The 12,140-nt window shown below is 43.2% G+C and overlaps 1 protein-coding gene across 1 annotated transcript in view; it reads left to right on the top strand.

Moving 5' to 3' along the window:
• The window catches only part of GLDC (glycine decarboxylase), a 71,282-nt gene that overhangs the window by 58,094 nt on the left and 1,048 nt on the right, over positions 1-12,140 (top strand). The window contains exons 21-24 of the mRNA XM_087822540.1: positions 660-771; positions 6,947-7,042; positions 10,374-10,546; positions 11,858-11,938. Of these exons, the coding sequence (XP_087678666.1) occupies positions 660-771; positions 6,947-7,042; positions 10,374-10,546; positions 11,858-11,938 (462 nt within the window). The remainder of the gene's footprint in view (positions 1-659; positions 772-6,946; positions 7,043-10,373; positions 10,547-11,857; positions 11,939-12,140) is intronic.

A 12,140-nucleotide genomic window follows, 5' to 3' on the forward strand; every position in this document is an offset into this window, starting at 1 on the left:
TTTTCTCATGTGCTTTACATTAGTTATGTATTTAATACATATCAAGCCTCCATCATACATGATGTATTCTGGGAAGAAAGTAGGCAATAAAAATTGTGCAGCCTTGACTTTAAGCTCTTTACTGGTGATGATGTTCACCCCATATAATCACAGGGACATATGAACCGCCAGAAAAGGACTTGATTGAGCCGGCAGTTGTTAAACATAGATGGCCCTGACTGTGGACCGTTGGAAGACAAACTATACAAAATTGATTCAGTGGGGATTTTGGCCAAGATCCTATGGGATTCTTGGCAGTCATTAAGACATCTCAAATTCACAGTAAACAAACAAAAACTCATCCCTAAATGAGTATAACCTAAAATAATTCTTTCCCTGTTTAGATAACACAATAGTCAGCAGTCAGTTTTGCCCTGCTGTAGGCTTTGTTACTACAATTAGAAATGTAAAACTACTATTCAAAGGAGAAAACCAAAAACTGTTTCAGGCTTAGAGGGGACTGACCGATGTCCTTGTTAGGGTTTTCCACTCATCTGCAATTTGTAAAGTGATGGTGTGCTGATTTCCTTTGTGGGGGGATTCCTCTGGGGGTGTCTTTGTTTTGTGCCATTTGTGTTTACCTGTTCCATGGTTGATGGCTCTTTTTCCCTTTGTTGCAGATGATGGGAGTCAAGGGCCTTAAACAAGCTACAGAAATTGCTATATTAAATGCCAACTACATGGCCAAGAGATTAGAAAAACACTACAGAGTCCTTTTCCGGGGTGCAAGAGGCAAGTATTAACTTGAGTCTACCATTAGCTTGTGTTTTGTTTTTTGTTGTTGGCCAAACCAAGTTTGGCCTAGTAGATGTGGTTTTCTGAAGTGGGCGGAAAACTTGTGTTTCTTAGCATATACCATAGAAAAGTGTAGAGTTATTGGAAATAACTTAAATTTAGTGAACAATTCAAGGGTGTCAGCGTTTGCAAAGCTCTGCAATGAAGTTAGTCTACACAGCCCAAGCCAGCAAGGAGCCCACACCACTGAGAGATGTGTATGTAAATGCCACGAGCTCCTTACCTCACAAAGTGATATGGGAATGCCCCCAGAGAGTGGAGCAATTCAGACTGGGCAGAGGCAGGATGAAATGGTTGGGACAGCCTTCTGGGAGGAGCCATTTGAGTGAGTCTGGAAGGAAGTGTAGCAGAGTCCAAGTAAACAGAGGTCCAGGAGAAGCCAGGGACAAAGGAGTGGTTGGGGTGGCCGGAGTGTTGGATGGGTTGAAGGACGGCATAGGAGGAGGTGAGGATGAGGCTGGAGAGGTAGCATGGGGCCCTGAAGGTCTTGGAAGGCTCAGGACTTGACCTCTGAGCCAGAAATGTTTTTGAGGGGTGTAATGGCAGGATTAAGAGAATGCTGACATCATTAAGACAGTGGCATGGGACAAATATGCTATTAGAAGTAGAATCAGTGAGACTTAGTTACTGATAAGTTGAGTGTGAAGAGAAATTTTAGGTAAGCGTCTTAGGCTTGTAATTGAGGGACTAATAGATGGAGGAACAAATTCACCTTGGAAGTGATGGGGGGTGATGAAGTAGGTAGCTGTGCAGAGGACATAGAACCTGAGAGCAGACTCTTGGAAGTGGTGAGATCCAAGAAAGAGTACTGAAAAACCGTAGCAAACCCCCTCGAGCAGATGGCCACATTAAGAGGGAAGCCTCCCTTTCTGGGTGGAGAGAACTACCTCCTCTTGGCTCCCTCTGCACTGAAGATTTCTCCCGCTTGGTTTATCGTCTGGCCCTGCCGTCGACCCCCAAACTCCTGCAGGGTGGGCCCTGCCTGTTGTAATTCTGAAGCTCTGGCATCATGCCTGGCACAGCACATGCCAGCAAATAAATGCCCCATGCTGTCCAGCAGGGAGAGACAGACCGAAGAGCACCGAGCGGTAGGTCTTGCTTCTTAGGATCTTCCAAGGCACCTTTGCCTTTAACAGTTAGGAAGCCTTCGGTCACCTTTGAAAGCAGTTAGTGCAAAATGGTGAGGCAGACGCCAGGTGGGAATGGGCTGAGAGCCGGACAGAGGTTGGGAGGAGATGTGGGGGGCACTCAGTGTTTGGGAGAGTTTGGTAGTGAAGGGGGGTAGGAGCTGCTGCAATAGCATGCAGTTTCGTTTTGTTTTTAAATAAGAAAACAACATGACTTTAAGTTTCCAGGGAAGATACAGTGAAGAGGGGAGAGTGAAGCTTCGATAGAGAGAATAATAGATGGGGGATCACAGTCACCCTGGAGGTGATAGGAGGGGTTGGTGCCAGGCAGACCACAATGAGTTGGATGTGGTCTCAGATCTGAGAGCCGGAACAGAGGGCACTTGGAGCAGAGACGCAGCCAGGAAGCAGCGCGCCCAGACCTTGGGCAGGACAGAGGCTCCTCTTTGGCTTTGGGTTTTTCCCGCCCAGGAGGAGTGTACATCTGTCTACGTCTGTGATTTTTGATTTAAAGGCTGGTTTTGCCTTATAAATATGTGCCCACAGGGATGGTTCTAGAGTATGAAAATAGAAAATAATTAAATACCCGGAAGCTCTGGGTGGGGATGCTCCCCAGAGAGTAGGGAAGAAAGTGGGGGCACTATGTCTCTAAGCAACACAATGCGATGCTTCTGAAGTGGATATTAAAGAAGCTACTAGAGCTACTAATTAATTCAGGTACAGCTCTTGTGTTGTGAAATGCATCCTGCGTATATATTGGCCTTCAGAAATAGCTTCAGTGTTTGTTTTGTCTGGTTATGTAATAATATATAGATGCTCAACATGGAAAATCTGGAAAATAAAAAAGTTTGAGACAGAAAATGTAAATGATCCATGGTTCCATCCAGCAGACACAACTACGATTAATATGATGCTGTATTCCTTCTCATTTTAGCTTTAGACAGTTGAGTTTATAAGCACAGTTTGTATCCTGTTTTTTAACTTTATCTTATACTGTGATCATTTCCCCATGCCATTAAGTGCTCTTTGAAAGTGGCTGCATCAATTCTGTCGTATGAGTGTACCATGATTTAAGCAATTCTGTAAGTTTTCCCCCTGAGTTGTTTGCATTTCTTAGATTAAAAAAAAAAAATCTCTGCTTATTTCCTTAGGTTAGAGTTGTAGGCGAGAAATTATTATCTCAGAGGACATGTATTCATTTCAGCTCTAGATACACATGGCCTAGTTGTCCCCCAGGAGACTTCATACCAATTTATTCCACACTGTTAGCAGATGAGAGTGATCACGGCACCAGGGCGTAGTGAGCAGGGAAAAGCAACGCAAACCAAAAATATCTTTGCCAATCTGATGAGTGAAACACAATCTTTCTGCTTTAATATGTCAAGGTTTCTGGGTGTGTTTTTTTCCTATTTTTAAATTTTTTTGTATTGAAAATTTCCTTATGATGAACTTCATTTGACAACTTCGTTCAGATAGAATTCACATACCACACAAGTCACCCACGTAAAATGTACAACTCAGTGGTTTTAGGTATGTGTGCGGAGGAGCGTGGTGTGAAAGTTTAGTTCTTTACAGCAGGACGCGTGCGTGCTGGACGGTGGGGGTGGCCTCCCCAGCAGAGAGGAAGGTGAGCAAGTGTTTCTGGGGTGTCAACCATGCGCTTAGCATTTCAGTGCCTGCTTGGGGCAGAGACAGTCCCATTGTCCTAGGGGATTTGCAGCACAAAAAGGCAGAGAAAATTTCCATTGTTTTGACACTTTACCTCAGAATTAAATAATGAAACCTCTTTCTCATCCCAAGCAGAAAAAGATTGGTGATTACAGACTTTATTACCCAATCCCAAAGTTCATGAAACCAAAAAGTGTCTCATGTTTGGTCCGGTAAACACATTCATTATACAATTTGAGGCTTCGTAATTTAGGGCCTAGAAAAGAATTATCACTGTACCTCCCAAGGGCCCAAAATAGAAATGTTTTAAGCATATTGTATTCCCACATGTCTAATGGCAGTATTCGAAGACCGTTATTCATCTTAATCTTATTTACTAGCTCTAAATAAGATTTTTCAGAATTACCCATGACTATGAAGCAATAATTTTAATGAACTCCAGGCTTCCTTTTATGAACCGTTTCTTTGAGAGATTTGAAAACACCAGCTAAATGGTTGAGGCTTATGGTTTTGCAAAGAGAAGGGGTGGGAGGTAAGAACTGGGATGGGGAACAGCAGTAGTATTTATTCTGCGAGGAGGTGAAAAGAAAGGACTTACCTCAGGTGAAATGATATCTTTTTAAAGGAGAAATTTAAAAATTCACAGGCATCTATTTTTGTGGGAGGCTAAGCTCACTCTTTGACCTAAATGGTGTTCCTGTCAGCAGAGTAGACAACTTTGTTCATATCCCAATGTTTTATTTATGTTTTAAATTCTTTTCTTTTTTTTTTAAATCCTCACCCTAGGATATTTTTTCCATTGCTTTTCAGAGAGAGGGGAAAGGAAAGTGAGAGAGAGAGAAACACTGATGTGAGAGAGACACATTGACTGATTTGCCTCCCGCATGCGCCCCAACCAGGGCTGGGGATGGAGCCTGCAACCGAGGTACGTGCCCTTGGCTGGAATTGAACCGGGACCCTTCAGTCTGCAGGCCGACGCCCTACCACTGAGCCAGATGAGCTAGGGCTATGTTTTAAATTCTTAATGCCTCTCCTGTTTTGACCTTGGACAAACCTAACTCTTTTTGGAAATGCTTGTCCCTGAATAGGTTTGCTGGTGGCCTTTATGGGAGGACATGGGCCTCAAGAGCTGGTACCTCACATCCCTGGCTAGGAAAAGACCCCACCTGAGGCCGGGGGCCCTGCCTACCCGCCTCATTTCCAGAGTTATGATTCTGTTACTTGTGGTTCCTGGATTGCCACTGAAAAGCTTGACTGAGCGTTGGTTTCCCACCCACGCTTTATAATCAGCTAGTGAGCCCCATGTACTTCTAGGCAGTCACTCTGAGGCTTAGGGATAAGCCAGGTCAGGCCCCTGCCCTCAAGGGGGGCTTTGAGAAGTCTTCTTTTTCTGTAGCACGTTCTATAGCCTCGGAAGATGATTAACTTCTGGGGGGTTAGGAGGGGGCATGTTCTAAGCCTAGAGCCAAGCCACTATTATTTTGCTTTTCCACCATCCCACCCCCTCCTCTCCTTGCTCCTTTGACTTGCTGTCTAGTCAGATTCCGAGTTATAGTCATGGGTAGGCAGAGCGGAAACACCTACTCAGTGAAAATTAAAACTTGCACTGATCAGTTTATACAATTTCTACCTCAGATTGCCCAACTCACCATATACCATAGACTGTTTGTATATCTTTTCTCCTTAAAAACTGCAAACAAAGATGAACATCCTGGGCCTCCAAAAGCCACCAAGTTTAAATTTCACCCCTTTCAGGGCTCAAGCAGAGGGAGAGAGATGCTGAAATTCCACTACAGTTTCCATTTGAATGCATTAGACTATGGATTTAGAAAATAACATCTGAACCTCATTTTGAAAATGGAGCGCTTCCCAAACCACTTGGCTGTGGTGGGGGCCTCTGCAGATGAAGTCTTGGTATTAGCAGCGCTGGGCTGGGCTTGGCTTGGTGGGGCCTTTCAGCTCTTGCTGAACCTCTGGAAGATTCTGCTCAGTCCCACCAGAACCAGCGACCCTCTTCGCTGTCATGTGTCCCTCTCCTCCTCCCCTCCTGCTGCTGAGTGTCCTTCAGAGCAGTGAGCTTCCTTAAGTCACTTTCGCAATGCTGGGTTGGCTGTCAGAGGCTCAGAGCAGAAAGGTCAAAGGTTGGGCTCCCCAAATGGAGCCCCCCCACCAATTTACCTACCTATGAATACGGTGTTCTACTTAGGAATCACACTCCTCACAAATTTAGTCACTGTCATTGTTAGAAAGCGGTGTTTTAAAAATATGCAGTGACAGTATATTCAAAGCCTCAGGATCTCATACTTTTATTTTCAAATAAAACCAATCTATTTATATGTATTCGGTACATAAAAAGCAGAGGAGTTCGCAGACTATCTTCAGGGGCTGGTAATGACTGGAGCTATTCTCAGGCTTCTCTGCTCCAAGGACCTGTAAGTAGATCCATTGTTTGCTGAGAGTCAGGAAAGCAGGTTAAGAAATAGTACATTATTATCTCATGCATAGATACTTTCCTCGAAGGAAATTCATCCGTATGTGGGCCATGGAACTTGGGAAGCTCTCAGGAATGTTGTTCTATTTATGAAAATGCTGACTTACATGGTGGTTTATTTTTGATGATGGATGGGTGGTCAACAGCTCATTCTGGGGAGATGGCAGCCTGGACATAGAGAGGCAGTCAGTTTACAAACCCAGAACAAAGTGAACTGACCACCACAGCGATTTTGGCTTCATCGGCTCCTTGCCACTGCCCATGTGCTGCTTAACAGGCCCTATTTCTAATTCTCAGTCTGAAACCCAAATTTCAAAGTCCCCTTTGAAGAATCACGTAAAATTCTGTGTGTGTCTTATGGATATATGTTTAGTATATTTACATGCACACAGAAGAAACAGTTATTTGATGTTGGGGGAAAAGTTGCTAAAATGGGTATCATGGATCTTCAGCTTTAGAAATATTTTGTATAGAAGGATCAGGCCTGTGATGACTGCTGCAAGTAGATTTTAGGTCCTCAGAGTTAGAAATAATCTCATTCCCCAGCAATCTCTGTTTCATGTTCCAGCAGTGCCTTGGCACTGAAGTCCCGCCTCCCATTAGCTTCTTGGCTCAGGGGTGTGTTATGCACTAAGGATCGGATACATTGGCCTGACATGTTAAACATTTTTATTTGTAATAGGAACAGAGGAAGTCTTTGTTTCCAACTGTAAACTTACCAAGTGCCATGCATTTTAATATGCATTGAAAAGCTGATTTATTTGCCCATTTGATTGGGTAAAACAAGCTGATGCTAATCTTCAGACAAAACGATTTTCCCAAACAGGTTATGTGGCTCATGAATTTATTTTGGATACAAGACCCTTCAAAAAGTCTGCAAATATTGAGGCTGTGGATGTGGCCAAGAGACTTCAGGATTACGGTGAGTGGCCCTTGTAGGGAGGGGAACTTGGGCTTTCGACACTCATGCAGCCGCCTTATCTGGCTACGGAACACTTCCTGGAGGCACAAACTGTACAGTCACCGTTGGAAACTGGTCCATAGGCTAAATGTGGAGCCCAGGGTTCTAGGCAACCTTCAAAGTGATAGAGAAAAAACTCTCCCTTGTGACTGCATTTGTACTGCCCTTTCAAAGATATTAAATCATGCATCTTGACTCCATGCAGCCAAGAAAAGAAGTCTGTCTCATTAACAAAATTAAAAATCCCAAAGAAAATGATTGTGCTCTCCTCCCATGTTTCTGGTAAATTCTTATTTCTATCCCACTCCTGGTAAACGGAGTGGTCCATGAAGAAGTAAGTTGGTGTAATGGGGAAATAAGTGGAGCAAGTAACCTGTAGGAGTGTTAGAGAAGTGTTATATTCACATTTATAACCATTTCAGGGATGACATAGCTGTTCCAGCTGCTTCTAGAAATGAAGGCATAGGCACATGTTTTTACAGCAATGATGCAATTTTCTTTGAAGGATTTTAAGAGACATAGGGCTCCTTGTATATTAGTAGATGTTCATGCAGCACAGCCCTTATTCAAATACATTTTCTTAGTGACATTATTAATAATATCAAAGACCTTTTGATTCTCAGAAAGGCTGAGTTGGAGAGAACTTTGCCTTTCAATGGATGTAGAGTCCCATCTGAATTTTAATGGTGATTTGAGTGACTTCTTTTAATAAGGAAAGTGAAAACTTTAATAATTTAGTAGGTTTGCTGCTACATCATAATGGGAGTTCCATGTGTGTGACTCATTCTCTCGGGAATGAGTGATCTCATTATGCAAAGTTACGCTGATAATAAATGGGAGAGCCAGAGAGTGGTTTCATTAATGAAACTGGCAACTGCTTCATCAAAACCGCCTCTTGACTCTTCCAATAACATGACTCAGTCTCCTGGCATCTCCCACCTGACTACGGCAGCACTTGAAGGGAGAGAGAAGGAGCCAGGAGGGAGGTGGTAATTGGAGTTACCACCCGGTATTTCCAGTCGTTTTCTATCTCCAACCTTGGCATTATTTTGATGTTTGATGGAGTGATTGCCACACTTTCCCTAAGCCCAGAATTGTCCAGGAGCCTGGCGCATAGGAGACACTCAGAATATATGTGTTGAAGGAAAGAAGGAAGGAAGGAAGGAAGGAAGGAAGGAAGGAAGGAAGGAAGGAAGGAAGGAAGGAAGGAAGGAAGGAAGGAAGGAAGGAAGGAAGGAAGGAAGGAAGGAAGACTAAGCAAAATAACAACAATGAAAATGACGATGCAGATGCCGGGTCTTAGTCATGCCAGCTGAATCAGAATTTCCAGGGAAAGGCCTAGTAATCTGTATATTTAATAAGCACCCATGGATGAGTCCTGGCTGACAAGGGTGGGGCTCACTGCCTTAGGGAAGAGGTTTACAAACATAACTAATGATTGGAATCACCTGGAGAGTTGTTTTTGTTTTTTAAATGTATCTTTATTGATTTCAGAGAGAGGAAGGGAGAGAGAGAGAGAGAGAGAAACATCAATGGCGAGAGAGTCACTGAACGGCTGCCTCCTGCACGCCCCTGACTGGGGATCCAGCCTGCAACCCGGGCATGTGCCCTGACTGGGAATCGAACCACCGTCTCCTGGATCCTACCTAGGTTGATGCTCAACCGCTGAGCCACACCGCCGGGCACCTGGAGAGTTTTTAAACTCAGATTTCTGAGCCCTATCTTGGACCACCTGAATCAGGGTTGAGATCCAGGAATTTGTGTTTCCAAGGCAACTCAGATGGTTCCACAGCAATTCAACCTACAGCAGAATAGGTTGGGCTGAACTTGCTCACATGGAATTGAGGTCAGACTTCACGAGAACAACTTTTTGTTTAAAAAAAAAATCCCGTTCTGGTTTGGGTAACAGTTTTATGCATTCGTCAAAACTCATTAAATGGTACATTTAAGATTTCTGTATTTCACTGTATGTAAATTTTAGCACAAAAATATGGAACTAGATATTGAATTCTAGTTAATGATATACACACAGAAGTGTACTTATGACAGCATCATACTTTGAAATGCACCAAAAATAAGATGGATGGATGAGTAGATATGTGATAAAGCAAACAGCATTATTGTAGAATCTAGGAGGAAGGTGTATGGGTGTTTACTCCTTTTAACTTATCAGTATATTTGAACATTTTTGTAATAAAATGTGGAGGAGACAATTCCTAACAGCATGACAGCTCAAGCACCCATGTAATGATGCCTGAGAAATGGGAACCATTGCGCCCTATTTTTGGTTCTTGTCTAGGAAATCTCTCTCTTGACCATGTTTCTTGTAAATTCATCTTACATGTGAAAACTAATGAAAATGTAGAAACACCTTCACCCTATTCAGTGTAGAGGCAAAGGCTTTCCGGGCTGTGCTTAAATCTGTTTGCCTCTGTGTGAGACAGGGATAGTAGCACTCGCTCCAGGTCCTTACTGCTGTTACCTCGTTATTGAACTTCTGATAGGCTTTAATATTTTAATTTCTCTTATCTGAAAGTAATACATGAGCATTATTGAAAGATTCTAAAACACAAAGTGAAATTAGAATTCCAGCCTTGCCCGGCCGGCGTGGCTCAGCGGTTGAGCATCAACCTATGAACTAGGAGTTCACGGTTCGATTCCCAGTCAGGGCACATGCCCGGGTTGTGGGCTGGATCCCCAGTAGGGGGTGTGACTGTCTCATCATTTATGTTTCTATTTCTTTCTCTCCCTCCCTCCCGCTCTCGGAAATCAATAAAGACATATTAAAAAAAAAAAAATCCCAGTCTCTTTTCTGGCAATCACCCGTTAAAGCTTTAATATTCTTTAGTATTTATTTTTTAGTATTCTTTTAGTAATTATTCTTTAGTATTTATTCTTCAAGGTATCTTCCCTCATACTCTACATATATAAATATACATATATAAAAATACTTTGTCATTTTCTTAAATAAAATGGGATATTATTATATAAGTTTTTTCCCCACTTAATATTTTTTAATGTTTACCCAATTTAACAAATATAAGTTTACATAACTTTGGATGGTTGCATATTTATTGTATGGATAACCTGTAAAATTTGCTTTAGTTGATCCTTTATTGTGGGGTGTTATTTCCTGTTTTCTTTCATAAGCAGTGCTGAAATGATTCCCCAGATACACATATTAGCAAATTTATCCGATGATTTCCTTACGATAACTTTTAAGATAGGGAGTGTCTCTTCCAAATTGGGGAAGTCAAAATTAGTGTCACATGTTCCCCGGTCTCTCTTGCAGGATTTCATGCCCCTACCATGTCCTGGCCCGTGGCAGGGACCCTCATGATTGAGCCCACTGAGTCGGAGGACAAGGCAGAGCTGGATCGGTTCTGTGACGCCATGATCAGCATCCGGCAGGAAATCGCCGACATCGAGGAGGGCCGCATCGACCCCAGGGTCAACCCACTGAAGGTGTGTAGACACTGGCGCTTTATTCAAAATGTCCCATAGAGGAGAAAAAGTGCTGGGTCAGTGTGTCAGCAAGCCCTGAACTCTCTCATCAGATGATGTATTCTTGCCTAGAGTTAAGGCCATTCTTCTGAGAAGACGATGCATTCATTATTTGGAAGTTTAAGTCTTGAACATAGCACTTACTTAAGTATAGTGTAAATATTTGCTGTGTCTTAACTCTGTTTATGTAATTGTTTTGGGATTGTGGGAGCTACACACCATGTGTACTAGTTGCCAAAGAGGGAGCAGAGGTTGAAGGGCTCTATTTAGTTGAGGAAGTTTTATTCTGTATCCCTGCTTGGTGCGCTCTAGTGAGATTATTTACCTCACAAACTCTGGATAAAGACAAGTTCCTATATTAGATCAGTTACGTCTTAGAAAAACTGGGTTGTTACTTGGCCTGAATGTTTTATGTTTATGACTTATGTTTGAGGAAATAATTGTTAGGTATTACCCTGCCTCTTCCAAAATATATTCATTTATATCTGGTCAGAGCCCTGAGTTTCTCATTAGGCCCAGATAGTATTAAACTGGGGTATCATGAATCAAGAAAACCGTGAAGGCTGTAGTTGTGTTGTTATGGCCTCAGGCTGGATAACATTTTTGAGATGCTCAGGGAAGCTCAGGCAAGTTCCCCAAATGCCCCACTGAAGATAGAGTGCAGGGGCCAAGGGCTGGCGGGAGAAGACAGGCGAGTAACAAGGGGATGCAATATGATCATATGTACTATTGTTTTTTTCCCCTCTGGATATTGCTGATTCAGGATTTAGGCTGTTTTTAAAACTGGCAATAGACATCTAAAGAACATAATACAGAGTTACAAAAGCAAGTGGAGATAATACTCGTAGGGTGATATGAGGTTTAAAAACTATGCCATCTGCTATTTATTCATATGTGCAGTAACACTATAAAATGATAGGAGTGGTGAGCACCAAATTCAAGACGGTGGTTATCACTGGAGAGGAGGGCAAACAGTGAGATGCACAGAGGAAATTCAGGCAGCTTCCACAGCCTCTAATGTTTTTTATTTTAAAAGGTTAAGCAAATATGACCAAATGTTGAGTTATGTTGGGTAGTAGGTATGCTTATTATATGACCATAACTTTCTGGTATTAGAAATATTTCACAATAAAAAATTTCCTACCAAGATTTCCTTCCCCCCAAATTGCCAAACAATAGCCTTCTCGGTCCATGGGCTTCCATCAGAAGCTCACTGACCGAGGAGGAGGCAGGTTCTGCTCTGATCCCTCTCCCACCCGTGGTCTGTCTCAGATGTCGCCACACTCCCTGACCTGCGTCACAGCCTCGCACTGGGACCGGCCGTATTCCAGAGAGGTGGCGGCATTCCCACTCGTAAGTTCTCCTGGGGAGCTGACCGCGCCAGCTGGGGCTCCCGCTCTCACAGTCTCACATCAGCTGTGTGTGGGACACACTGTGAAATGGGGGTCACGACGAGGGAGGTCCGCCGAGCACAGGCATTGGCTTCCGGATCTCTGAAGTCAGAGTCTGAGTGTCAACCACAGGCCCGGGAACCTGCGGGGCGCACAGCGGAGGG

This window comes from Miniopterus natalensis, chromosome 12 (assembly GCF_054644295.1).
Source record: "Miniopterus natalensis isolate mMinNat1 chromosome 12, mMinNat1.hap1, whole genome shotgun sequence".
NCBI lineage: Eukaryota > Metazoa > Chordata > Mammalia > Chiroptera > Miniopteridae > Miniopterus > Miniopterus natalensis.